Here is a 27411-nt window from a genome sequence, read left to right on the forward strand (position 1 = left end):
CAACTCATGGCATCTCGGTTAATTCAGTTAGTACCGGTACCGAACCGAACTAACCGAACCCGAACTTGCTCGGTTCTTGCTTGTAAAAAGAACCGTTCGGTTCCTATTTTCTAGGAACCGAACTTCTGTAAGAACCGAGAAACCGAACCGATCGGTTCGGTTCCTCCCGAATAACCACCCCGACTGAAACCATACATGATACATGTGGCGTTTCTTCATGCTATTGATGATGCTAGGATAGATGCGCGACCACAGGTCTAACCCTGCCTCTCGCGAAAGAAAGGAGCCGAGGGGCGATGCCGCCGCCGCCACCATTTGCGGCCCCCGTTCCCTCGCCTCCGGCCTCGCTGCCGGTGGTGACGAGGAGCGGGGGTCCGTCTCTTCAACAGATCATCTGTCTTCGTATGATCTTAGTCGAGTCCACCTAGGTCTAGGGTTTGCTCGCCGTCGATGTTTGGCGGTGGAGTTAGGTTTTGCCGAAGGAGTGTGGCTCCTCTGCGACTTGGTTTTCCTGGCGACGCCGGCGATGCGGAAGCGAAGGCGGCGCAGCGGAATAATTTCTCCCAGCCTCTTCCGTTCTCCGATGGCGATCTACTCCGACGTCAACGAAGAGGCTGGGGAGACCTGTCCAGGAGTCGAGGGACGGCGCATCGTCGTCTTCTTCAGGTGATGATGTTGTTGACCATGTTAATCTCGAGGAAGATGATCTTTGGTGAAAATCGGAGCTTTGCTCGGGTTGCCGGCGGTGGAATCGAAGTGATGCGTCCCCTCATAAGAGAAGACTTAAAAGTGATACAATATCAGTCACAGGAGGCTGATAACACTTTTATTACATTAGATGGTACATCACCGTACAACTCTACGCGGAAGTGGGCAGTGAAGCGCCACTACCGTGAGGATAACAACTAACACCCACACAACGATATTAACTACGAAGAGGGGGTCATCAGAGTCTTGCGCCATACGGAACTTTCTGCCGGTGACCCTATCCACAGGCAAGGTTGGGTGCAGGACGGACTCCTACTCAACGTCTTCGGGAACAAAGTCGGGATCTTCCTCTGTAAAAATTAAGAATGTGGTGAGTGCAAACGTACTCAGCAAGTCCAACCACACCCATGGAGGCGGTATAAATATAATATAATGCACAAGATAAATCAAGGATAAGGCTAGGGCTTAATTTACGGAAAGCTAATATTTATGCAGAGGTTTATTTGACAGAAAGGGGTTTTCAAAGCCATTATCTTGCACTGAGTAGCACGTAGGGTTGATCCACACAGGATCCCAGTTTTAAGTTGCTACCGGACTCCTCATCCGCCGTAGCACACGGCACAGCTGCCGGACACTTATCCAAAACAACTCACGCCAACCCATCCAATCCCAGAAGAAACACTAGTTATGTGACCACACCGTAACTCGCCCAGCATCGTGGGCACGGCTATTCGAATAGATTCTTAACTCTGTAGAGGTGTGCAACTTTACCCACAAGCGGGGTACCGCAACTCGATCACCTTATTGTCGGCGCAGATCCCAACAAAGCCATTACCCACCTTAGCTAGACCTGACTAGCCATCACGGGATCCACTAAGGGGTCATTGACCTATCACGGAGGTTTTAACCGGGGCATAAGTCACACAGAGCTAATCCCTTCTCCTTGATTATCCATTGCTCTCAGCTCTCCTGATGGCTATCAGACTAACTAGTGGGGTTTATGCTAAGCCGTTGAACATACAACGGTCGAGTGGTTTGCACGATAGTGGAGTTAGGTGAGATGACACACCAACTCGGTCCTTAATTGTGACAAGATGGATATTTCCCTTCCTTGCTCAACAACACGGGCACGAGCACACCATTTGGCAATTCACACAGAAGTGCCCTCCATCCTGTCTAAACTTATCTTTCGAAAATTCCATGTTTTCCCTTCCCACACACACTCACGCATTTTTTTTATAAAACAAGTTGTACCGTGTATAAGGTCCTAAGCGTTCTAGCAGCGATTAACGTCCAAACAAATCACATTCAGACATTAATCTAGATGGTCAAGGAATGGTTATAACAAATCAAGGGGTGGCTATCCAACCATGTTTTCAGCAGGCAAAACATATGCAATTTTATAAAACAGGCCAATAGGTTGTGTTTATAAAAACTTGGACAAAATATGCATCAAAGGGCGAGATTGAACTTGCCGTTCACAAAGTCGAGCTCCTGCTCGCGGTACTCGTTCTCGGGCTCCGACTCGCAGTACTGCTCTGCGTACTCCGGCTCGCGGTACTGTCCACCAAACTCCTGGGCGTTCTCCTCCTCGGTCACTCCGTCGGCTACGAGCGAGAACGGCACAACGGCACACAAACAAGCACAACATATAAAAAATAAAATGAGCTCGAAAGGAAAGAAAATAAAATAGGAGTAATAGATAGTATGTGATTTTAGAAGAAAAATTTAGGAAAAAGAATTAATTGAATTGGAGCTTGGGTGGGTGAAATACGAGAAGTGTAATATAGGGTGTGGTGATTAAATAAAATGGATCACCTCCAATCATGGACATGGTTTGTACGTGATGGGCTGAGCATGTGTTATCTTTACTTGGGCTTTTAGATGTGATTAACACCTTGGCCCAAGAAGAAAGGAACCGAAAAGGCACGACATACAGGGGCTTCGTTCTCCCTGCGTTGGCCACCATGGGAGGCACGTGAAGCTTCTGCAGCTTGCCAAACGGCAGCACGACCATCGTAAAAAGAAACTGAGATCATGGGGAGAAAGAGGAGGCTGACGGGGTTCCGGTTTGGCAGTTTCGAGCATGGGAGGTGCAAGTCGGCTCCGGCTGCGTGGCAGCCATGGCCGTGGCTTCCTGAGCTTCGTTGAGCTCGGCTCAGGAGAAGAGGCTACGATGGGGATGTGTGGAGTTGATGAGAGAAGCTGCCATGGGTCTCACCTTCACCGGGAACAGCTCGAGCGAGGGGACGACTCTCGGTTCTTGTGAGCGGTGGATTAGCTAGTGGAGCGGGAAGGCTTAGCGAGCACTGGATGGCGCGGCGGGGAAGAGAACTCGGCATCGCTTTTTATAGGCCGGGGATGGGGATGCAGCCGGGCATGTGCGGCCTCATGCGGTGCCGTGCTTGATGGCGCTGCAGCGACGCGTGCGCGGGGCTGGTTGGCGTGGAGCGGCGCGCTGGAGGCCGGCAGCGGGATGCGCGGTGGTCTGCGGCGAGGTGACGGGTGCGGCAGAGGGAACTGTGGCGAGGTGACGGGTGCGGCAGAGCGAACTGTGGCGAGGTGACGGGTGCGGCAGAGCGAACTGTGGCGAGGTGACGGGTGCGGCAGAGCGAACGGTGGCGCGCGTGGTCGCAAGTGACGGGCATGTGAGGCCAAGAAGTAAAAGACGCCGGCGACGCTATTCCGAGTGTGCGCGTGCTTGATGCCACTGTGTCCTCGAGAGCAAGTGGTGCAAAGTTTGGTCTGTGAAGCTCGCATGCATACAAGTGGCTGCATGCGCATGCTTAAGTGTGCTGTTGTTTGTGTGGATGGGGTACGTGTGAGCTCACTTGATGAAGAGAGAAATAGAGATTAGGAGATAAAGGGATGCTGATTGGTTCAAGTGTGTGTGAGAGGCAATGATGATTAAGTTTGAGGAAGATTAGGCGCACAAGGAGTTGAGCTCAAGAAGGAGTTTATGGGATTAGATTTTAAAAAAAGGTCTTGAATTCGAATGATTTTTGAATATGAATTTTCGGGCTGTTACACGAAGGATGCGTCGTGGGTACGGGATTTGGCCGATGCGCCTGGGAGGTAGTGTACTCGGCTGATTCGCTTAGAAGTAAGCCCTCCTCTGCGGCCTCCACCTTGTGGAGATTGGCTCTAGTGCCCGACGACGATTGGGAAGCGGCTTCAGCGGCGGTGACGAACGGATCTCTGAAGGCTTCGAGGAAGATGAACAGGAGCTTTGGACTTTTTTGTAATTTTCCTTTTCTTTGGGTCCTGTTTGTGAAAAGACCGATGTAATGCGCTAAGCTCAATACATTTTCCTTCTCAAAAAAAAAAGATGCTAGGATAGATAGGATGACGCTTCAGGCGATTCTACTCTCGGTGATCGCTTTGGGTGTACATGCGAGACTTCCTCAAAACTGACCTATTTCGGCGAGGTCACTCTCAAGGGCAAAATTTCCCCAAAACTGAAATATAAGCAACAGTTAAATTCTTCAGTGGCAGGGCCGTAGAATGTTAACTCAAAAGGAATTCTTTTTGCTTTCAAGGCTAGTCCATAGTGTGCTGCAAGGATTAATTTGCAGGCAAGAAGATCTTTTGCTTTTAAAGCAAAGGCACGGTAACAAACTTGCCATCGTTAATTACCCTTCTTATTAAGTAGTGTACTCTACTAGTCAATTGAAAATATTACTAGCATAATGCCCGTGCGTTGCTACGGGTAATATAATAAATCTAAGTAACATCATCAAAAAAACAATAATATCAACAACGTTGTGTTCGTTCTCCGTGTACAAACCATGTTGTGATCATGCGAGACATTGATTGTCCAGGATTCGATTGGGATTCCGATTGATTTATCTGGGGTCCGATTATGACTCTGATTGATTTGTCCAGATTCCAATTAGAATTCCGATTGACGAAAGGCTAGTCCGACTCGTATTCGTGACGAACTGAGTCCCACCTGTCAATGACACAAGACATACCAAATAAAAAAATTAGGTGAAAATTTTACTCGCTTTATAAATAGGTATAGATTGCCTGGTCACTTCCTACCATTCAGAAAGCAAGATGCTCACACGATCATCCTTGCGTTTAACCCGATCGCTAGAAAAATGAAGTAATGACAGCTCACCGGTCCGGTTTACTTTTGATATGGGTTCTATTCTGTTTTGAATATACAAAGAGACATTTGTCACATTGTATTATGAGAACGCCAAAGTTTTCAAAGCAAACAAATGCCACAAGATTCAAATCGAACTGGTCCATAGGAATCAGAACCACTGTCGTCACTCTAAAAAAAGTATTTATTTTTGAATAAAGTATGTTGATTAAAGTTGGATAGTAGTAATTAGAAGAAAATAGTTTGCAAAGAGTTCATTACTTTATTACACCCAACAAATCCCAGATTTACAAATATTGTTGACCAGTCACTTTCTACCATTCAGAAAAGCATGATACGCACGATCATTCTTAGATTTCACCCGGTCACAATATAAATAAAGTAATGACATCTCACCAGTTAGAGATTTACTTCATATGGTCCCTATTCTATTTTGATTATACAAAGAACCACTTATCAAATTCTACCATAAGAATACCATGATTTTCAACGTAGTAAAACAAATGCAACATTTCAAACCAAACCAGCCCGAAGGAACAGGAAGTATTGTTCTAGCTCTAGGAAATAAAATATTTACTCAAAAGTAAAAGGGAATTTATTAAATTGGGATATCAATTAGAGAAAATAGTTTGTGAAGAGTTTTAAAATCATCACCCAACTTATATTTCTTTAATGAAATATGTTTAGCATGCTAACTTTCCTGATATGCAAAGTATGTCTTAAAATGCTGGACTCCAAGAGGTTCAACGTTTTACATGAAGACTTGTTATTCTGATTACCTCAACAAAGTCCAGCAAGTTATTTCAGGGTAATTAGAACTTTCGTAGCAACACGCAATGGATAAAAAGTAGGATGCGGCTATTAGAATTTCCCTTCGCTACTTCGAGTGATCCATGGCGTTACGTCACTTAAGCTGGCGTGTCATTCACACAATCATTTCTAGGAGCAACCTTCCTTGAGAATCATTCCTTGACATGCATATTTTTGTCTTATTCTCCAGGAACATCTGTTGTTTTTCTTAGGTTCCCGTGTGTTGTAAATGCAAAAAAATTTTGCGACGGAATCTTGCTAATTTGAAGTACTAAATGAAGTTTATTTACAAAACTTTTTGCACAGATGTATTGTAAATCGCGAGACGAATCTAACGATGCTAATTAATCTATGAGTAATCAATAATTAACGGATGGTTACTGTGGCATCACTGTTGCAAATTATGGATTAAGTAGGCTCATTAGATTCATCTCGCGATTTACAGCCCATATATGCAAAAAATTCGGAGCAATTTTGAAACGAGCCACCAAACCAGCTTAGGGTGTGTTTAGTTCCATCCCGTAAACGCAAAAAAGTCGTAAACGCATTAAAGTGAAAAAGAATCTTGCTAATTTGAAGTATTAAATGAAATCTATTTATAAAGCTTTTTGCATGGATGAGCTGTAAATCGCGAGATGAATCTAATGAGCCTACTTAATCCATGACTTGCAGCAGTGATGCTACAGTAACCATCCGCTAATTATTAATTAATCATGGATTAATTAGCATCATTAGATTCGTCTCGCGATTTACAACCCATCTGTGAAAAAAGTTTTATAAATAGACTTCATTTAGTGCTTCAAATTGAAAAGATTCGAAACGCAAATTTTTTTTTGCGTTTACACCCTACCGATTTAAACACGGCCTTAACGAGCTTTTTTTTCCGGCCCTAAATGCCACGATCATGTGGAGTGAGGACAACACTTCCAAAAAATCACTACAAAGTATGAGGATCAAACTGCAAAACGTTGTGTTGCGGTAAGTTTACTTGCTCCAAAGTCCACCCGGCTTTTCAAACGCAACTGCTACTCCGCTTCCCCTTCAACACGCCACGCCGCCTGGACCATACTCCAACCTTCCACCTCACGGACAAGACGGCCCCACATGGTCCTACTGATGAGATGACCCCACAGAGCAGTCTCTGGGTAGGCATTTCGGTCCCTTGGTCGCTAATGGAAAAAGGTCCCCGGGAAAGTTACCCCGGGGCGGGTGCTTGCTTTTGTTGCCTTGCTACCGCTCCGATTTATAGCGATTTAATGCCACCAGCGAGGGTTCGGGCGCATCAATGGCGTCGCCTCCCGCATCCAAATCTCGCCGGCTCGCCCCTCCTACTCCCAGCTAGCTAGCTGGCTACCTGCCTTCGTCTTGCTCATTCCCTTCGTCGTCCCCTTGCTGTCGCTCGTTCCTCCCGTCCCCCGGTCCACCACGCACCTTGGGTTCCTCGGCGCGCCAACCGAGAAATGCCATTTTCGTTTTTCGATCTTCCACGCCAGTACTACTAGGCTTGTCTTGGAGGGGGTTGACGATACCCCGCCATCTCTGCTTGCTCTGGCCCGCCGCCATTCATTTCCTCCTCCTTGCTGGAGCCTGGAGCTGGTCAGCCACGGAATCGGAGCCCCTCCAATTCAAATCGAACCCCCTTCCAGCTGCTTGGTAAAAGCCAGGATTTTTCCTTGCGAAGGTTCACCAGGCCTTTGTTTCTAGATTTTGGGCTAGTTCTGGGGGGCAAATCTTTGAGTGGAGAGCTCGAGGAGGATCAAGGCGGCCGGAGGCATGGTGGCGGAGCCGCTGGTCCACAAGGTGCTCTCCATGGCGACCACGTCGTCCTCGTCCAAGAAGGTGCGCCCCGCGGCGGCGAGCGCCAAGGGCGGCGCCGACGCGGCCGCGGAGGACGGCAGGGTGGCCATCCTGTCCTTCGAGGTGGCCAACGCCATGTCGCGTGCCGCCAACCTCTACCGCTCGCTCTCCGACGCCGAGGCGGCGCGCTTGCTCGGCCCGCTCTGCCTCGGCTCCCACGCCGTGCGCGCGCTCGTCCCCGGCGACGACGCGCGCCTCCTCGCGCTCGCGCTCGCCGAGAAGCTCGACGCGCTCAACCGCGTCGCCGCCGTGGCCACGCGCCTCGGGCGGCGGTGCACCGTCCCCTCGCTCATGGGCTTCGACCACGTCTACGCCGACCTCCTCGCCGGCCGCTCCGACGCCGCCGCCTTCGCCGTCGCCACGCCCTCCGAGGCCGCCTCGCTCGTGCGCAAGCTCGACCGCCTCGCCGCCGCCACCGCCGCGCTCTACGCCGAGCTCGAGGCGCTCACCGAGCTCGAGCAGTCGGCGCGGAAGCTCCCCACCGACGAGGCCCGCCGCGCGCTCGAGCAGCGCACGCGCTGGCGACGCCACGACGTGCGCCGCCTCAGGGACTCGTCGCTCTGGAACTGGACCTACGACAAGGCCGTGCTCCTGCTCGCGCGCGCCGTCTGCGCCATCTACGACCGCATCCGCCTTGTGTTCGGCGACCCAATGCTGGGGCTCGACCTGCTGGCCACCACCCGGGAGTCTGTCCAATGTGACCAAAGCCGCCAGCTCTCTGGTCCAGTGACGGCAAATTCAGGTCCTCTGCAGAACAATCTCAGCGATTGCAAGTCAGGGCCAATTGCCAGAGGTGATCCAGATATGCCGCTGTCGGTGAATTTTCGGTCAAATTGTGGAGCAAGCCCGGGGAAGATGTTCATGGAGTGCTTTAGCTTGAGTCGCTCAGTATCTTGGAAGGATGGGTTCGAGGATGAGTTCTTGGAAGATTCCAGCTGCATTAGCACAATCAGGTCAGGGATGCTTGTACCGTTCAGTGGCGAGCAAGGGGTATCCACTACGCCAACCAAGAGCGGCAAGATTGGCAGAAGGGTACGGTTTGGTCCGAAGAGCACCGTGACATCACTTGCGCCACCATCCACAATTGGAGGCTCAGCGTTGGCGTTGCATTATGCAAACATCATTATCATCATTGAGAAGTTGCTCCGGTACCCACATCTCGTCGGGGAGGAGGCACGGGATGATCTGTACCAGATGCTGCCTTCAAGTTTGAAGGTGGCATTGAGGAAAAATCTGAAAACATATGTGAAGAACATGGCGATCTACGATGCGTTCCTCGCGCACGATTGGAGAGAGACGCTTGAGAAGACACTGGCTTGGCTTGCTCCGATGGCCCACAACATGATCCGGTGGCAGGCTGAGAGGAACTTTGAGCAGCAGCAGATTGTGTTGAAGGGGAATGTGTTGCTATTGCAGACACTGTATTTCGCCGATCGGGAGAAGACGGAGGCAGTGATTTGTGAACTGCTTGTTGGGCTAAATTACATCTGCCGGTACGAGCAACAGCAGAATGCGCTGCTTGACTGCTCGAGTAGTCTCGACTTTGATGATTGTGTGGAGTGGCAACTTCAGTAGAGCCAAGCCAAGCTCAGGTTTCTGCTCTGTTCCATAGTGTACAAGTGATATGAAACAGCAAAGGGTACTTGTAATTTGGTTTTGTTTGTTTCTCTTTCCTTTTCCACTTTGTTTTTGGTGCAATTTTGCACATGAGATGAGAGCATCATCTATTCTTAGATGAAATATAGAGCTTTGTTGACTGGAAAGAACCTCATTCTTACACCGTCTGTACATACTTCTGTTGAATCCTGCTGTCTAGCAACCTGAAAAGAGGTTTCTTTCTGAGATAGTATACTTGCATAAAATGTGTGTGCGTGATGATATTTTTAAGCCACTAGATCAATTATGTGACTCTGGTACATGAGTTCCTATCATTAACTTGTGGCCTATGGAATGTTCAGGCAATGAATAATATTAAATCAGTACCTTTGTCATTTGTTTTTGTCAGCCTGGAACTCTGCAAAAAAGCACATCTGGCAAAGGTAAGATACACTGTAGGTATGTTACATAAAGATATAACATTAGCCATTGATTTATAAAGTATAATATCAGGGTGGTAGTAGTTGTTGGTGCTAACCCACTTATCTCAAAAGTAAATTATATCGTTTTCTGCTTACCATAAAGCGCGGGTTTGGTTGGTCGGTCAATTAGTTTACCTTCTCTGAGGATTTTCCACTTGCTTGCCTAGAAAGTACAGTTGAAACTTGAGATGGGCTGTGTTTAGATGCGAAAAGTTTGCAAAAAGTGAAGCTGAAAATCACTGTAGCACTTTTCGTTTATATGTGGTAAATATTGTCCTACCATGAGCTACTAGGCTCAAAAGATTCATCTCGCAACGTACATTTAAACTGTGCAATAAGTTATTTTGTTTACCCACATTTAGTGTTCCATGCATGCGTCATTTGCTATATTTAATGTTTCGATGTGATTTTGATGTGACGGAAAGTTTGGAAACTTTGGGGAAACAGCCATGGCAAGAAACCAATGAAACAAGAACAAAAAGAAGACACTAGTGATAGATTCCAAAGATTGCACTGTTCAAAATTGAAACTAATCATGGATACAACCTGCTAGTTGAGTGCTACTTTGCACCTGGCCTCCCTGTAGTTTCAGAGGGCGTGACGGCATGTATGGTGCTCATATTCTGACTGTAGCAACCTTGAGCAAGTTGGTAAAGCGTACACAGTAAGCATTCATTTGCAATCAGTAAATTTTAGTACTATTCTCGGTCCCTTTTGTAGTTTGATGAGAATAATAATTCGTTGCTGTACTGATATACTGTCTCTGACTTTGCACTCCCTGGTCTCTCTGCAAAGCGCTTGTTATAAACTGCTAACATTCAGATTTTTGTTGGCATCACCGTGTTTGGTTGTGGCTTTCAGATTGCAGGAGCTCCTCTTATCATACTTTATTTATCCAGTAATATAACATTTCACTGGTTCGCAAAATTCAGGTCTTTAACAGCCTCTTAATTCCTGTTTCCAGCTCTGTACCGTTAGGGAATCTACCCCTCATGTACCTTTAAACAAAATGCTAAATAAAGTTCACTGCATAATCAGGGGTTGTACTCTATTGCAGTATGCCACATTACTCTATGATACCAGTGAGACCATAATGTGTGAATGCTGTTTGCCTTTAGGGATGCAGACTTTTCCATCATCCGCATTGGCAATTACACCGTTGCCATCTCCCATTAAGCTTGTGCTTATCAACAAACCGCAGCGTCAAGGAGTACTTGGAGGCCTTGATTGGCGTTAGCAGGCGTGGTTGGAGATTGTTTTCAGCACTTGATGGGCGTCCAGACAGTACTTAGAGTTCTAGTGCAAGGTGCAAGCTCGTCCATCTCATTCCGTGGTCCGAGCTGGGTAGTTATGGCTTCTGTTACCCACCGGTGCTCCATTCCTTCCTTCCCACAACCGGGAGAGGCTGGTACATGCACGGATCGGATTGGCTTATCGGATCTGTCCGATCCGTGCTCGGTTTGTTCTCGCAATCCTAACTGATACTGTTTTTTCTCCCAACATTTTGCGAATCCTTGCAGACAACAACCAACTGTTAACTTGCTTACTCGTAGGTTTCAATCAAGAGTTCGAATTGATATCTCTGACTGTCTGACAAACAATCCACTGTCAGTGAAAATTGGGACACTGGAGCTAGATTAGTGTGAAGAGGCAAATTTGGAGAGACATTATTTATCTTGGGAACAGCAGCTGATGGTGCTGGTGAAAGGCTCGAGTGGTGCTGGCCCTGCAACTGCAAGCCTTTGGGCCCGGCAGCCGGTGCACCTTCGCTGCCCAAAAGCTCGTGTCAGCTTTGATCTCCACTGACTGAATTGGTGGAGGAGTTCATGTGAGGGGAATCTGAATCTTGAGCTGAACTGGGCATCAGCACAGGAAGCAATCCACAGCTCGATCCAGGGCGTTATCAGAAAGTTCTTGAGCTGTCAGGACTAGGGAACTCTACGGAAACCGCCACGGGTAAACTGAAAACGGCCGTGCAGCTGTAAACCCAATGCCACCAGTGCCCGGCATTGCGCATAAAGAGCTTCGGATTAGACAACGGCGGTTGCTCACTAATGCCCAGCTCGTGCAGAGGACGCTGCAGCAAGCAAGGAGAGAGAGGCTTCACTTCACCCTCCAGGTTTTAAGATGGGGAGCCGGGAAGGTAGAAGGCTGGTGAGTGAGTGAGTGAAGCCGTGTTTAGTTCGTGGGTGTGTAAACGCCAAAAAAATTTTCGATGAAATCTTACCAATTTGAAGTACTAAATGAAGTCTATTTACAAAACTTTTTTCACAGATGGGTTGTAAATCGCGAGACGAATCTAATGATACTAATTAATCCATGATTAATCAATAATTAGCGGATGGTTACTGTAGCATCAATGTTGCAAATCATGGATTAAGTAGGCTCATTAGATTCGTCTCGTGATTTACAGCTCATCCATGTAAAAAGTTTTATAAATAAACTTCATTTAGTACTTCAAATTAGCAAGATTCCTTTACAAAATTTTACGTTTTTGAGTTTACGAGGTAGAAACTAAATAGGGCCTGAGCCATGGAGATGGAGACACGCCAGGCTGTGCTCATGTGATTGATAGCATGGCGTTTACCTGTTTCTGCACACTGATCCTCTTCTGCAGAGGGCAGTGCAGTCCACACGGGCAGGCGCTGAACCGGCAGCTGCAGGACAACAGTAACTTCAACCTCTGCTGATGATGAGATCTTGGCTCTTGCCTGCTGGCTGCTGCAGCATGCAGGCTACCGCCATCGCAAAAAGCTAGAGGAACTTTTCAGCTTCTGGACCCCTTTAGCACGATTTCGAAGCAGAACGCGCCGAGGAATTTGAAATGCACCACCGTTTTTGGTTAATTCCAGGGCATGATTAGCTAGTTCATCTTAAATCTTAAGCCGTTGCTGGAGAAAAATCCAACACTCGGACAATACTAGGATATAGAACAAAAGGTGTATGGTTTTCAGGCCACATTTTTGGGCGGGAAGCCAGGATCAGAGGAGCACCTTTGACCACCAGACTACCAGACATTACATTGGTTTCAAAATATCCAAGCTGAAACACTACTCGTACACAAGAATGTGAAGTTGATTTGGAAAAAACTTGTCCTTTTCTCCACTTTCCTTTCTTCTTTTGAATGCTGCTTGGTGCGGTGGTGCCCTGCATGCCTGTTTACAAACTTACCGGTTGACCATCAGTCCAAGTGGTTTTGCGCTGTATGGTAAACTGGTAGCCCCAGTTCCATTGGTGTATCCAAACTCTTTAACGCTTTTAATATAAGTAGAGGTATATCTCTTTCAGAAAAAAACATCATCTGCAGTGCAAGTGTAACCTTTTTCTTTTGAAAAGGAAGTGTCTAACCTTTTGGGACCATGTGTAACCAATCATCAGCCGTGATGCATCTTTTGTCCCCCTCCCAGCCTTTTGCTAGCTACAACAATCACGTTGCACCTCTCTCCAGCAACAGACACCTGCATTCGCAGAACAATGCAAGTATTCAACCGTGGCTGCATGTCCTCTCCTTACCACCCACTCGTTTTTTCACAGAATTGTAGCAAACAGTCACTGACATGCAGGCCCGGTGACGAATTGTACAGTTAAATGGGAACGTCGAATCTCCGAGTAATACCGTTTTAAAAGTATATTTTTCGATACTCCATTTTAAAAGTATAAGTGAAAGAACTTATTGTATTAGTGATGTCCTTTTCCCTCAGCTCAGTCACATGATGGATGCATACATAGGTTCTCATCATACATAGGTTCTTTCAGCAATGGCACCTTATGCATCAATACAAATCGAAAGAAAGCCTCCAGGATTATGATCTGGAGGCCTGGAGCACGGCCAAAATAATCGTGCTCACCCACCCACACGGTATCAGACCCCTGGACCATTCTACCACCTGCATAACATGAGTTCACATGTCGTCTGTTGACGGAAAGGCCACAGCCGCACCAAGAAAAAAAAGGATGGAGGTGCTGGTTGCTGGTAGGGGCTATTGCCCACCCCTCACCCCGAACAAAAAAGAGCAATGATCCAACTGAGCATGCTGGTTAACTATTTACGTCTTTTCATGACATGTTTCTCTATGTAATTAGGTTTAGTAGAGGTAGAGTCGAGATGCCACAATTTGATAATAAAAGGATAATTCCTGTAAAATTTGAGCAAGGGATGATTCTTATTTGTTTTAACTAGAAATAATGCGATTGCCAAATAAGCAATAGTCTATCTTTAGCTTTCGGAGGCCATCACTAATCTTAGGTATTATAGAGTTAAATATCACCACAGGTCAAGATCACACAATTTTTTGATTGGATCAATGCCTTATTGAGTGACTAGTTATGCCCCTGTGTTGGTGTAAATCTGATCAACACACAAGCGCTAGAACGCGCAGATTGCAACGATCAATCACCAGCAGGCTCGGACGGCGACCGGTCACGCCAACCGGTCAGACTAGTTGGATGCAGAAAATCTGCAAAGATCTACAACCTCAAACTTGGGAGGGATCCGTCGGAGCTCGAATAGCTAGGGTTGTCTTGAGGTCGGCAGGCCACTCAGACGCCGTAGAGATGCAAGAAGAACAGAATTAGGGTTGAAAAAGATAGGATTTGGACAAAAGGTAAAGAGATTATATTGTTTCAATTGTGGTTAAAAAACCCTCAATCGGCCGCAGCCTTTATATCTATAGGCCCAAGAGGTCGTACCCCTTCCAAATCGAGTTACAATAGGAGTATAGGACTCTAGATTACAAATCTTAATTGATTCGGACTGAACAGTTCTAGACTAGTCTGACCGATTGACCCGACCGGTCAGACCGATCGGCATTGGTGTTTGCCAATTTTGGCTATCAACACCCTACATGTGACTGATATGCTAAAACAGAACCCTACGCTTTTGCGCCCCCATCTCGTACGCCAAACAGAACCCTACCACCACCACCCCCTTCCTCTCATCCTTCCTCGTCTCACCTCCATAGGAATTGCCCGCCGAAAGTCCGTGCGGTAGTGAGGACAGCGGTAGGGTCAATCGGCCGTCTTGGTGCCAAATCAACCAGATTTGAGCGGCTTTCTTCATCTAGACTGAGATCAAGATCACTCGAGTGACGGTGGCTCGGGCCTGGCTGCTCATGGCCTTGGGCTCTGGCAGCGATGCTCAAGGACCCGGGCAACTCTTCCCTGCGTCTCGAGCCTGTGCGCCGGTTGATGGCGGCCATCTACTCCGATAGCGACGCGAGGAGTCGGAATGGCACCGGTAGTGTGGAGCCCTCATTGACGGTGGGTTGAGGCCATTGTCGGCAAATCGGCTCCACCAAGGGTTAGCACACAGTATTGGCGAGCGCAGGGAGAAATTCTAGTCCGGTCTCAAGCCGACCAGCAAATGGCGATGCTGCTTGCACCGATTTCCTTTTCGGAGGTCTGGCCGATGCACTCCCTACATATTCATGGTGCTATCGGGTGCTATGGAAACCGTTTGAGAGAATTATATTTCTGTCTGGCATTATGCGGGTGTGTTGACATTGGTGACATCTCATGGTACCACTTCCTCCCTGGAGGCGGTATCCATATTTCCTTGCACCGATGCGCTAGGCGGAAGTTGACGTGAAAAGATTTAGCATATAATAGCTGATCTGAACATCAAGTTTCTAAGCAGATGAGAGATGCGATGGATTGGTGCTGCGTGAAGATATTACAAAGTTGAAGCGGGAACAAAGAAGAATATTGAAACTTAGTCTTGTAGCTTTTTTTTCTTTGTTTTATAGTATTCTCCTTGTTTTGTGAAATCTCTCATTTAATGTTAGAGTCTAAGAACTTTTGTAACTTTTGGCCATCTATATCCACGAGAACTCTTGTAACTTTTGGCCATCTATACCCATGAGTTGGATATAGAGGCTGGTTAATCCTTTATTGAAAATAAAAAATATAAATGATATGCTTGACGGGCTCTATCCGGTATTCGGGTGCTTATTGAGTAATGAACCCTACCATCAAGAGGCTCCATCCCTACCAACAATGAAACATCACACAACTGTTCAATGATGCGAGGCTACATGCTATTGTGAAGACCAGTCCATCATTGCATTTTGTCAGCATGCACAGCGAATTCATTATTGTTGTTACTGTTTTGTTATGAAACATCATCCATATCCTCCGTGTGTTGAGTGCACGCATGCAATTGTAAACATTTTCTGGATGCTGTGTAAAAAAATTAAATAAGTATTTTTTTGAAACACAGTACAAACACAAGATCACTAATATCTAAGAATGCACACATGCAACCTATCCCTAGATTGACGAAATCACCACTGACGCCTCGCTATTGATGGGCACGTCCAAACCTACTAAATTCGTATAAGGAATAATAAGTGGCTTCGATGATATCGGCGAAAAACAATTGCTTATCTTTAGTTTGTAAATTGCCATTATCAAACCTATGTTGATATAATAAAAAACAGAAATGAGTAAAAAAAATAGAGCTCCTGCTCTTACTTGCTTCTAGGTTTATATTAAGTGGGCCTCATGTTCTAGTTGTCTTTGTTCACTAGTACTATTTTCCTATGAGCAATACCTATTTGTGTTTACAAAAGGTATTCCCTTTTATTTCTTGTTTTCTAAATTTGCAAGGGGCAACATTACTGTGAGGATCCCCCAATTCGATCGGTTCCATTATAACCAGTAAGGACCACATCAATGTTACAATATGTAACAAGAGGTGTAAACTTTTCAGGTCACGTTTCTTGACCGGAAGCAATTATAATTGTCACAGCATCTACGAGCATTATAGTTCCATTGGTTCACAAAGAGCTTCAAATAAAGTTTGAACGTAACAACCTGAATTTAAATTGAAAAGTTTGTCCTTTATCCACTTCCTTTTGGTCCCGATGATGCCTGATGCCCTACATGATGCTTCCATACAAAATTACCGGTCCATCCACGATCCATCAGATCATGAGCCGTGCACGACTTTTGTCCCCTTGCCAGCCTTTAGTTGCTTGCCATATGCACCTGCTGCCCCTTTCCATGGCACCCTGCACCAATAGATACCCACATCTGGAGGCCCTACAAGCAGCCACTGACCTTAGAAAATCTAACCAAACAGTCACTGACACGCAGGCCCAATGGTAAATCGCACTGGTAACTTGGGGGCCACGGTGTCGCCAGAGACTGTTTTGAAAGCATAGTAGGATCGAAGGAACCATATCCATTGTTGATCTGACTTTCCTTACCTAGTAATCATATGATGCATATACTTGCTCACCTTGAGATTGTCTTGGCAGCGCCTGATCTCATGGTTGTCTGCTTTACTGCAAGACTAGGCGTGCTTCGGCATGTAAATTATATGATTAATTGGCTTTTTATCTAGTGCTTATACTGACTAATGAACCCTATAGATTGGCCTACCGTACCATCACGAGGGCCCATCCAACAATGAAGTATAAAACTATTTTCTGCAGCTATGGTATGTGAAGGCCATTTCTCCTCTCAAAAAAGAGTGTTAAAAAGATCACTTCATCATTTCGTTTTGTCAGTATGCACAAGGAATTCATTGTTGTTACAATTCGTGGGGAACACGAACATATAGGATAGAGACCATCCAAAGGGTATTCTTCTTATTTTCAGTGTGCGCATGCACTAAATTAAAACTTTGTGCACATAACTTCAAAAAATCTTTGTGCACATGTACTGCATGTTGTCGTCTGAGAAATCATTTGCAGATTTATTTCTTCAGCCCAGGGAAGAAATAGAAAGACAGATCCTACAAGTTTCAGAGATCATTTAAATATTTTATTAATTAGTTCAGATTAAAGGGAAACAAATTACAAAATACTCAGTTTCAAAACTAATTTCCCGCTAAGCTAAATGATAATCATAGAAAATGCTTAGGCCTAAATGCAGGGTTGACCTTAATTTAGTAATATTTATTTGGGGCTAGAGCGTATTAGCCAATCTAGTTATTACTTATGTAAACTGATGCTGTGGTATGGTGACTGGCGTGGACGTTCGAGTTGCCGGTTCATTTGATTCGAATCTTTTGGTATTGGGAAGGGTTGGTTTTCTTGATCACTTATATCATATCGAGAGAGTTTGCGATTATTGCTTCATCCTTTTTCTCTGCTTTGCACTACGGAATTTTTCATTTGGCCATTGATTCCAATGACACCTTTGAGCATTAGGGTTTCTATGATTCACAAACTCCAAAGTTGGGATGAACCTGCAACTGTTCTCCAGTGCATTTGTTCTCAATGCTGCCTGGTGCCCATATCATGCCTCTTTACAAAATTACCAGTGTACCATTTGGGCCCATCACTGTGACCAATCATGGGCCGTGATTCATCTTCTGCCACCCAGCATTGCCCTGCACCCTGCCTGCCAAAAGACACCTACCTGCATTTGCAGAGCAGGTGTTTGCCCAGTCGCTCCATTTGCAAAATTTAAAATTCCAAATCTATCACATTGAACGGGAATGTTACATACATACATGAAGTATTAAATTTAAATAAAATAAAAAAATAATTATATAGTTTGCTTGTAAATTTCGAGACGAATCTAATGAGCCTAATTAGGCAATGATTAGATACTAAATTGTTACAGTAATTGCTACAGTAACCATACTCTAATGACGAATTAATTAGGCTCATTAGATTTGTCTCGTAGTTTACAGAATAGTTCTATAATTAGTTTTGTAATTGGTCTATATTTAATACTTCAAATACGAAAAGATTCCATTTCAAAATTTTTACGCCTGCAACTAAACAAGGCCTAGCAAAACACAAATCTATGCAATGGTAATGAACAGTCAGTGACACATAGGGCCAGGTAGTAGGAACCGTATCCAGACCTTGTTTGATGTATAAAGTTTTGGGTGCAAAGCACTGTAGCATTTTTGTTTGTATTTGATAATTATTGTCCCGCTATGGTTTAACTAGGCTCAAAAGATTCATCTCGCAAATTATAGACAAACTGTGTAATTAGTTATTTTATTTAAATACATTTAATACTTCATGTATGCATTAAAAGATTCGATGTGATGAGAAATCTTGTAAAGTTTTGGAATTTTGAAGGGAACTAAACAAGACCCTATCGGTGATGGGTCACCTTTCACAACCCATAATCATGTGATGCGTGTACCATATCGCCTGGAGATTGTTGTCTGATCAAAAAAACTGCAAAACCAGCTGATCTCATCATGCATGTTTCCTTTTGGGTCCATGAGTAGTCGGCGTGCCCGGCATGTAAATGATATATTTTGCGGAGCTGGCCCGGCCAATGTTACCTAGGCAGGTGCGGTGCACGATGTTTCGCATGGTATAACAGAGCAGAGCGGACACGTGCAGGTGGGCATAAGTTGCTGGCTCATGCACATTTGTTTTCCTAATTTTGAACTGATTTTTCTCTCTAACGGTGCATTCGATTTTGATTCTGTTTGAACCTTCATCTTCCTTGGAGTTTTTCTAACAATTTAAGATCCCGCATGATTATATGCTTAAGTGTCTTTAGATTCAACATTCTAGATGTATTTTATTAGATCAACATTTTCGATATATTATTCCAACATAACTAGATCAAATGTTGAACTTGTTTACTCGGAATGTTGAATTAGATCCGAAGTGATGTTGACTTTGGTATTTTAAAATGCTGAAATAATATACGCTAGCTCAATATCTACTCATTTTCTATTGCTGAAAAGGAAAATTGAACATCATCAGCTTTGAGTGCAGCGAGAGGAAGAAAAAAAAATACAAAGAGATCCAGTGCTCACGGTACAGGGCATGTAGCTCACGTTGTTCTGCTCCTGCTGTCCTGTGGCCGCTGGCCCACGACCACTGTAAAACGTAGTCTTCTGTGTTTTATAAAAAAACATATTCTGTGTTGTTGAAGTACCCGTGTGACACAGACGGAAGAAGAAAACGGAACTCCGAAAACTATCGCTGCATGTGACTTATGGGCCGTCATGGGCCTTTATCTGTTCTTATTGGACCTGTTATGAAAAAATTAAAATTAGTGATCAATTTCTATAATAGTTAATTAGATTGATTAATGAAAGGGCCAACTCACAAAATGGCCAACTCGAAGAGGCTAATATCAAGGGACACCAGGCCCTTGGACTTGTATATATATGTAGTCAATCTTATTAATGAATATCAATCATTCCATTCACTTTCACTTCTAACACGTTATCACGCACGTGACTCTCCATTGAGTGCAAGAACAAGGGACATCCATTGAGCGCAAGAACAAAGGACAGAGACCAACGATGCTCACTGGTTTTTGGTATGGATCCTACTGACCTTTGTTTTCTCGCACTGGAGGACGGTTTTCTCACCCTCCTTCTCGCCGCTTGCACTGGCCATCGTCGTCATCACTTCCGGTGCACCGGTGGCTGTTTCCACGCCTTCAAAGGCCGATGTCTCGCCGGACGTCGTCACTGCTATGGCTGCCATTTCTACGGTGGTCGCGGTCGCCAGGTGTTATTGGACTAAGACTTTGAGTTTATCTCAAGGGTCTACTAATATTGGTAATTGTATATTATGGATTTCTCCTTATTTTTTTCCACTGGGTTTTACTGAGTTTTGCTTGGTAATACTAGTACTACTTGGTTTCTCCCACTATGTTTTCCAAAGATTCTCCTCATATGTTTCCCATTTGGCCTTGGAGGAGAATTGTTATAATCATGATCCATAAGATCATAATACATTCAAACTTATTTATGAGTTTTCCTTTCAAGGTCTTTCTCATATAAGTTTGCAAAGAATGATATTCCATATCATTTCTCCTTATATTTTCCCACTGGATTTTAAAGGAGCTTTGATGGAATACAAACGCATTCCCAAAATGGTTTAAGTACTTTTTCCAATGACATATCCGTACATCTTATTTTCCCATAGAGTTTTCAAGGAGTTTTTCGATTGATTACAAGACCACAAGAGGAGCAAATTGATTACAAGACTACAAGAAGAAGAAATTGATCAAGGAGGAGTGTTATGAAGAAATTTAAATTAGTGATCAATTTCTATAATAGTTAATTAGATTGATTAGGTAGTTACCTTTCACAAAAGGGCCAACTCACAGAAAGGCCAACTCACGAAAGGGCCAACTCGAAGGGGCCAATCCCAAGAGGCACCGTGCCCTTTGGACTTTCACTTTCACTTCTAATAGGATCAAAGATACATAGATTAAATATCTTCCACAACATGGATAGGATCCCCGATTACAAGAGTCTTAGTAGCACCTTAGGTCCTAGGTTCGACTCCCCATGGGAGCGAACATTTCAGGATTTAACGGTATTGTGCATTAAGTGATAGGCGATGTTCCTTTCGACAGTGAGGCGCCTGTGGTGACTTCGTCAATATTGAGGATTTGCCGACTCAGTCTTCGAAGATGCTCATAGGGTAGGGTTTACGTATGTGTATTCATAGGGTAGGGTTTGCGTATGTCTATTCTATGAGTCCATACTCCTCTGAGTGTTTTATAAACTCTTTGTGATATATGAACCTATATGACAATAATCACTATGACTGTAGGTGTACTCTTTAAAAATTCTGTAGGGTCGTGTTGACATGAAAATCCCACCATGAGGGACTCTTGTGCTTCACATATGCTAAGGCCGGGGAGATCTGCTTTGTTCTGTCGTATCGAACCCAATCGGTGTGCGTACCGTGCGCTCGGCGTGCCTATCAATTTGACCTACAATTGATAAGGATGATAGACGTTAAATTCCAGGGGCTATTAGCTAGCCTACCAATATCAGTAGCACGTGCGGATTGGCTATCGTACAGCCGATTCGCGGGAAGACATGCCACACCCGTGACAACGCAACCTGCAGACAACAACCAGGTTCAACACCGATAGGCTATGGTCTGAGCGACACAATAAGAGCCAATAGTGAGCAAATCTAGGCTGGATAATTTGTGAAGCAAACATAAAACAAGCCAAATTAAACAAGTCAACCTAACAAGATCTAAGCTGGCATGGATAACTGGTGGTAAAAGCAATGACAAGCTAAACTAACGGATCAAATTAGTCTAACAGATTGCCAACTTTTACCAATAAATGGGTGAGCAAACAAAAACTTGCCATTCAGATCTGGAGAGCTCGATAACTGGTGAACAGTCAGACCCCACCGAACGGATCTAACGTGCATGATAACTGGTGAACAGCTAAACCCCGTCGGACGGATCTAGCATGCTCGATAACTTTGAGCGCCATAGAGGGAGGAAGAAGCGATGCGCCGTCAACTTGAACCCACCTATGCAACTCTACTCGGAACTTTTCTACAAGCAATGGAGCATACCTGCTGAGAAGAACTCGTAAAGGGAAAAAAACTACTGCAACTAGGGCGAAGTCGCCGTGCGGAAAGGTAGATGCATTTGAATGTAAAGTTGTGTTTGGATGTGGTTGATCAAAGTTTACAAATGATGGAGGTCAGCTATTTATAGCCTAACCATAACCTCCCATGCCGATACGACGATATTACATGCAAAACAAGAAACAAAACTTGCCTAAACAAATGACACGAAATCTAAAAGATAATTTGCTGACGTAGCTCCATCGGCTGCGACTCCTCCTCTGGCCTAAAGGCCCAATATGCTTTGTTTGTTTCCTGACCCAACGCTGGCCCACTCATCATCGGCCACTTGCTCAACAAATTGACATGTGCAAAAAAACAGTGCCAACACATGCCGCTCAGTATCGGAGAGAAATATAAACTTTCGCTCAGAAATTCCTTTAGTCTGATTGGCTTCCTTTCCATCTCTGTGTGGACTCCTCGCGTCTTGTGCCAGTGGTGAGTAAAAACTCTTCTTTGCCCTCGGCTCCAGTTCCTCTCCTCCACTGATTTGCACCGAGACATTTGACCTTTCGTCTTTTTGCCCTTGAGTTATCCCCGAGACTAATATGCTCTATCTTCTCTGAATCCATTCATCTTCCTCCCTGGATTTATAAATAAGGGGTTCCTCATGCTTCCAGCTCCATCATCCCTTTCCTTTCTCTAAATTTCAGTAGGATTCCAAACCAAAATTCACCACCAATGGTTGGGAATGAAGACTTGAGCGATGACTCATTGGCTCCTTTTCGAATCTCGGGTACAAGATCTTGCTGGCTCATTCCCTTTTCTTAGCACGATTAATTCTAATCGGCCTCTTATTTCTTACATTAGTAACGACGCATTCTGATGTGTTTTTGAGCTAATATGCAGGTTGCACGCACACTTTGACCCGACATAAAATCACAGAAAATATCAGAGCACTGATTTAGGCTCAAATGGACCAAAAGTAGCCCAAGAACCAAGTCAAGTCCAATCAACACAGGCCAAGACACGCAGGATTAAGACAAGGCAGACCAGGACAGCCCACCAGAGGAAGTTGGGGGCGGTTGGAGCCCCGGGCAGGCCGGCCGACCACCCTGGTCGGCCGACTTGGCCCATGGGCCCCATCGCCTCAACCTTGCCACGTGGTGCTTCCTCACTGGCTCCCAATGTTGGTTCTGCAAGATCCAGCTGTTGCTCGGTCATGGCTCCCTCCTATAAATACAAGGGAGAGGGTAGAGATTAGAACACACACACCCCACACCTCTCATTACCTCAAGTGCATCCTTGCTTAGTTTATAGGCTTAGTGGAGTTTATGAGAAGTCTAGGAGTCATCGAGTCCCCAGAGTTGCTTGGGAGTTCTGGTATGGGTTCATCTCTAGTTCTCTCTTGTAATATTTGGTTGTTTGTAATAGAATTAGACTATGGTTACCGATATCTGCTTGAAGTATGTTCTGAGTTATCGGATATATGCTTCGTGATTTGATTGCGTTATCATTCGATGCTTGCATTGCATGATCGCCCTGTGCTTGCGATGGTTAACATATTGGCCTTAGAACTCTATCAACTGCTCTAGTATTCGTATGTTTGCTCTAGTGTGATGTCTGTCCATGAGGGTGGGGGCTCCGCACGGGATACTAGAGCAACTAATGTAGACGTGGGGTCTAGACTAGATAAGTGTTGCTGGATGTCACCATTTTCCACGGTTTGTAGCGGTAGTCGGCAAGTGGTGACAGCCCTGTCCGAGCCCTAGTAATCCTCCATGTTCGGTTTGGGGGTAGGAGGTACATAAAGCCGCCTAGGTGAACGGGCTTTTCCCGTCAGGTAGAGAAGCGGTCTCCCTGTTGTTTAGTTTAATCTTTGACAAACTAACCATAAGATAGCATAGATATAGCTAGCCTAGTACATCTGACTTGAGCTCTAACTTCTTCCTTTCTCCCTGCCTATAGCACCTTTTGTTTATTTATCTTGAGGGTAGTTTGTGTGTGTGTCACACTACCTCCTACCATGTTATCTATCTTACCCCTATTTATAAAATTCAATATCCAATCTGGATCAAGTTCATTAACTAGCCTATGTACTTCCATTCGTCGCCTTCCTTGCAGAAATATAAATGACACCGCGGTATACACCCGGGTAAAATACTACAGCTTATTCCGTGCGCTTGCGGATTTATGCATGGTTCATGAAATACCTGCCACTCCCTTGGCGTCTGCGGGCGTCATTGCTGCTCGCCCAGTGGTGACGTTGGTAGGCACCAACAGAGCTCCAGTACCCTTTTCTATAGCGCAACAACTCCAAGATTCATGGTCTTATGAAGGATCTAATGAGTAAATACTTTTTTGCATGCGCCCTGAGATCTATAACCGCACCACTACTATTCTTATTCCTCTTCCTCTCAGTTATGAGATCTCGGATAGGTATCTTCGAAGATGAGCCTCCACAATATCTGCATTTAGCATCAGAAGCAACAAGCTGCTCATCTAGACAGAGGGCTTCTTTTGATGCTCCAATCTTGGGGATCATTACCAGCACTTGAATTTTGTTCCTTCAAAGGGCAACGCATGGAACAGCAGCAAACTGAAGACTTCACCAATACATGTAGCATGAAGACCCCAAGCAGCGACGAATAGATGGCCAAATCCAATGTAATCTTGATCTCTGTAATGCTTCAAAATCAATGAATTGGCTCGATTTCTTTTCCTTAGCAATATTTGTTTTTTTTGTAAATTTTTGCACTAAGGGCGATACATATCGTATCGGCCACGATACAACCGATTTGATTCCTCATAGAATCGGCTTATGCATCTACCCATATGCTTGGGTAGTATTTTTTTAGGAATTTCCTATTCAGAGCACGAGAAAACCTTTCTCCCTCCGGTGTTTCCAAGATGTAAGCATTACCTGAACACACTGAATTATCCAAGAGGGTCCCTCCCACGTTGGTGACCATTTACCATATTTTTGATCTTTGGTTCCTATTGGCAATATCAATTTCAAGACCAAATCTTCCTGGGTGAACTCTTTGATTTACACCTTTTTATCATACCATCTGGCAACACGTGCCTTGTTCGCCTCTACATTGATCAAATCTCTTAGCCCATGAGAGGACAAATCTTCCAACTCATCTTTCATTAAATCTGAATACTCGATTGTTAATTCATTTTGCAGAGAAATGCGTCTAGACCCAGTCGTCATCTCCCATGGAAGAACAACATAGCGAGTTGACTAGCCCAACCACTCCGTCTGGACATCAGCGCTACGTGACAAGCTAACCGTCGTGAGAAGGACACGTCTGATCGCCCATCTCCTGTAGGAAACCCAATCATGAACAGTGCTCCATCCGTCTCTGTTCGCCACGACTAGAACAACAGCGGGGATGCATGTGAACGAACACCACCAGTCGCCATCAAGCGGGCCTGCCAAGCCTGAAACACGGAGGAAGGGGGTTGGGAGGTGCCCAACCCCTGGATCTTATTTCCCTTCTACTTCACTCTCATTATGTATCTGACCGTCTCACCCTTAGACTATGAAAGGGTAGAGACGGCCCCCCTTTTGAGATAGATGGCTCTAGACAACAAGAACACGACCAATGCACATGCACACACGCAACCCAGAGACTTGGGAGCCCTGTTCCCTTTCTCGCATGTTTGTAACCCCTACTGCAAACTGAGTGCAAGAACACGAGTGACCCAAACTGGACGTAGGGACTTTCTACCTGAACCAGTATAATCCTTGTGTCTCCCTTTGCATTACCATCTGGGCCTGTGACGCGCGCAAAAATCTACTCGTCGGTGATACGGAATGCCGATACTGATATTTTATCTTTTTTTCCGGCCAATCATGGACAGAGGTGCGCCTTTTATTTGCTTTGTCCACATGAACCAGCTGTTAGTCACGTCCATCACCACGCTACCCTTCACAAGGGAGCTGCTCCTCCTGATCCTTGTTATGTCTCAGGCAGTCATCAATCGATGGCATGCGCAGACCTGCATTCCAACAGAACGTGAAGAATAGGCATCGCAAGTGGTCTTCTTCTCGTCGGGCACGCTCCCATTGCAGGCGTTCTTCCTTCTCCTGCCGACACCGATACTTATTGATCATCATTTGGGACGTTACGCATCGGCGAGGCTTCTTAGATCCTTCTCCCTGCTCATATCAGCCCTGCACCCCGAATTGGCTGGCCGATACTCGCGCCTTGGGGTCCATGGCTTCCGAATGCTTGGCTCGTCTAGAAGTCAGTAGCTTGGGACCTATCTTGGCATCATGGTCCATCACCTCTACCATGTTGGTAGGGAAGGGATGGCCGTCAATCTTCATTGGCTTCTCTGGCCCGTCAAACTTGATTGTTCCTGCTTCAATCGCCAATCGGATCTCCTAGTAGAACACTCTACACTCATTAGTACTATGCAAAACAACATTGTGCCACTTGTAGTACTTGTGATTTCTTAATTCCGTGGTCGACGGAATCGTATGATTTGCGGATAGTTTGATCTAGCCCTCTTGAATTAATAGATCAAAGATCTGGTCGACCTTTGTGACAACGAACCCGAACTTCTCTTTTTCCTTATTTTGCAAACGGGCACGAAAAAGGCTCTTTCTTCTTGGTCCACTCGGCCAAGCCAATCTCTGCCTCGTTTTCGGAATTGAAGGAATCTCCCGCGAAGTGGACTCTTTTCTAGAACGTGGTGTGTGTTTGTACTGGGGTTCGAACATCAACACATGCCATCCTTTGAGAGAGATGACTCAGACTCTCAAATGCATGAGAGGAGAACTGCTCTTTGATGTGAGGAAGCAATCCCTGATATGCCAATTCAGCTATCTGGCTATCATTGAAAGACAATCCGAGGCATCTGCTCCTGATGTGTCTGAATCTTTGAATGTAGTCGGTGACAGGTTCATTATTCCTTTGCTTGATCGCCGTCAGGTCGGTGATCTTCATCTCATGTACTCCTGCGAAGAAGTACTTGTTGAACTACTTCTCCGGATCGGCCCATGTAATGATGGAATTCGGTGGTAGTGAAGTGAACCACGCAAAGGCCGATCCAGAGAGCAATAATGGGAATAGTCAAATTCTTAGAGCTTCAAATGCAGAAGCGTCCCCACACTGGATCAGGAACCGGCTGATGTGTTCCACAGTAGTCATGATGTCCTGTCTAGAAAACTTGGTAAAATCCAGCACCCTGTATCTTGATGGTAAAGCAATCTGATCATAAGCCTCAGGATAAGGCTTATAGTACATGAATGTCGTCTCTTTAGGCTTGACGCTAAATTGATTCTTCATCACATCGGCTATCTATGCTGACCAGTCAACAACTTGAGGTGCAACAACTTGCTGAGGAGTGAATGGTTGTTGTACCTTGGCTTGCACGTGTTACAACTGCTGCGGAGCTGGAGACACGGGAGGTTGAACTGGCCCTTCAGGTTGCTCTATTGGCACTTGCTGCTGGTACTTGGGAATAGATTGGTGTTAGTGTGTTTCCCCCTGATCTTGCTTGTTCATCATGTGCGCCATGTCATTCGTTCTTGCCCAAATAATATATGGATCATACTGTGAGTG

The 27411-nt window shown here is 45.2% G+C and overlaps 1 protein-coding gene across 1 annotated transcript; it reads left to right on the forward strand.

Annotated features, from left to right (window-relative positions):
* The first annotated feature begins 6875 nt into the window (after positions 1-6875).
* LOC120639822 lies at positions 6876-9366 on the forward strand. Its single transcript, XM_039915762.1, has one exon. The coding sequence runs from the start codon at positions 7403-7405 to the stop codon at positions 9059-9061; it is 1659 nt and encodes a 552-aa protein (XP_039771696.1). The 5' UTR covers positions 6876-7402; the 3' UTR covers positions 9062-9366.
* The last annotated feature ends 18045 nt before the right edge of the window (positions 9367-27411 follow it).

Source organism: Panicum virgatum, chromosome 7K (genome assembly GCF_016808335.1).
Source record: "Panicum virgatum strain AP13 chromosome 7K, P.virgatum_v5, whole genome shotgun sequence".
Classification (NCBI taxonomy): Eukaryota; Viridiplantae; Streptophyta; class Magnoliopsida; order Poales; family Poaceae; genus Panicum; species Panicum virgatum.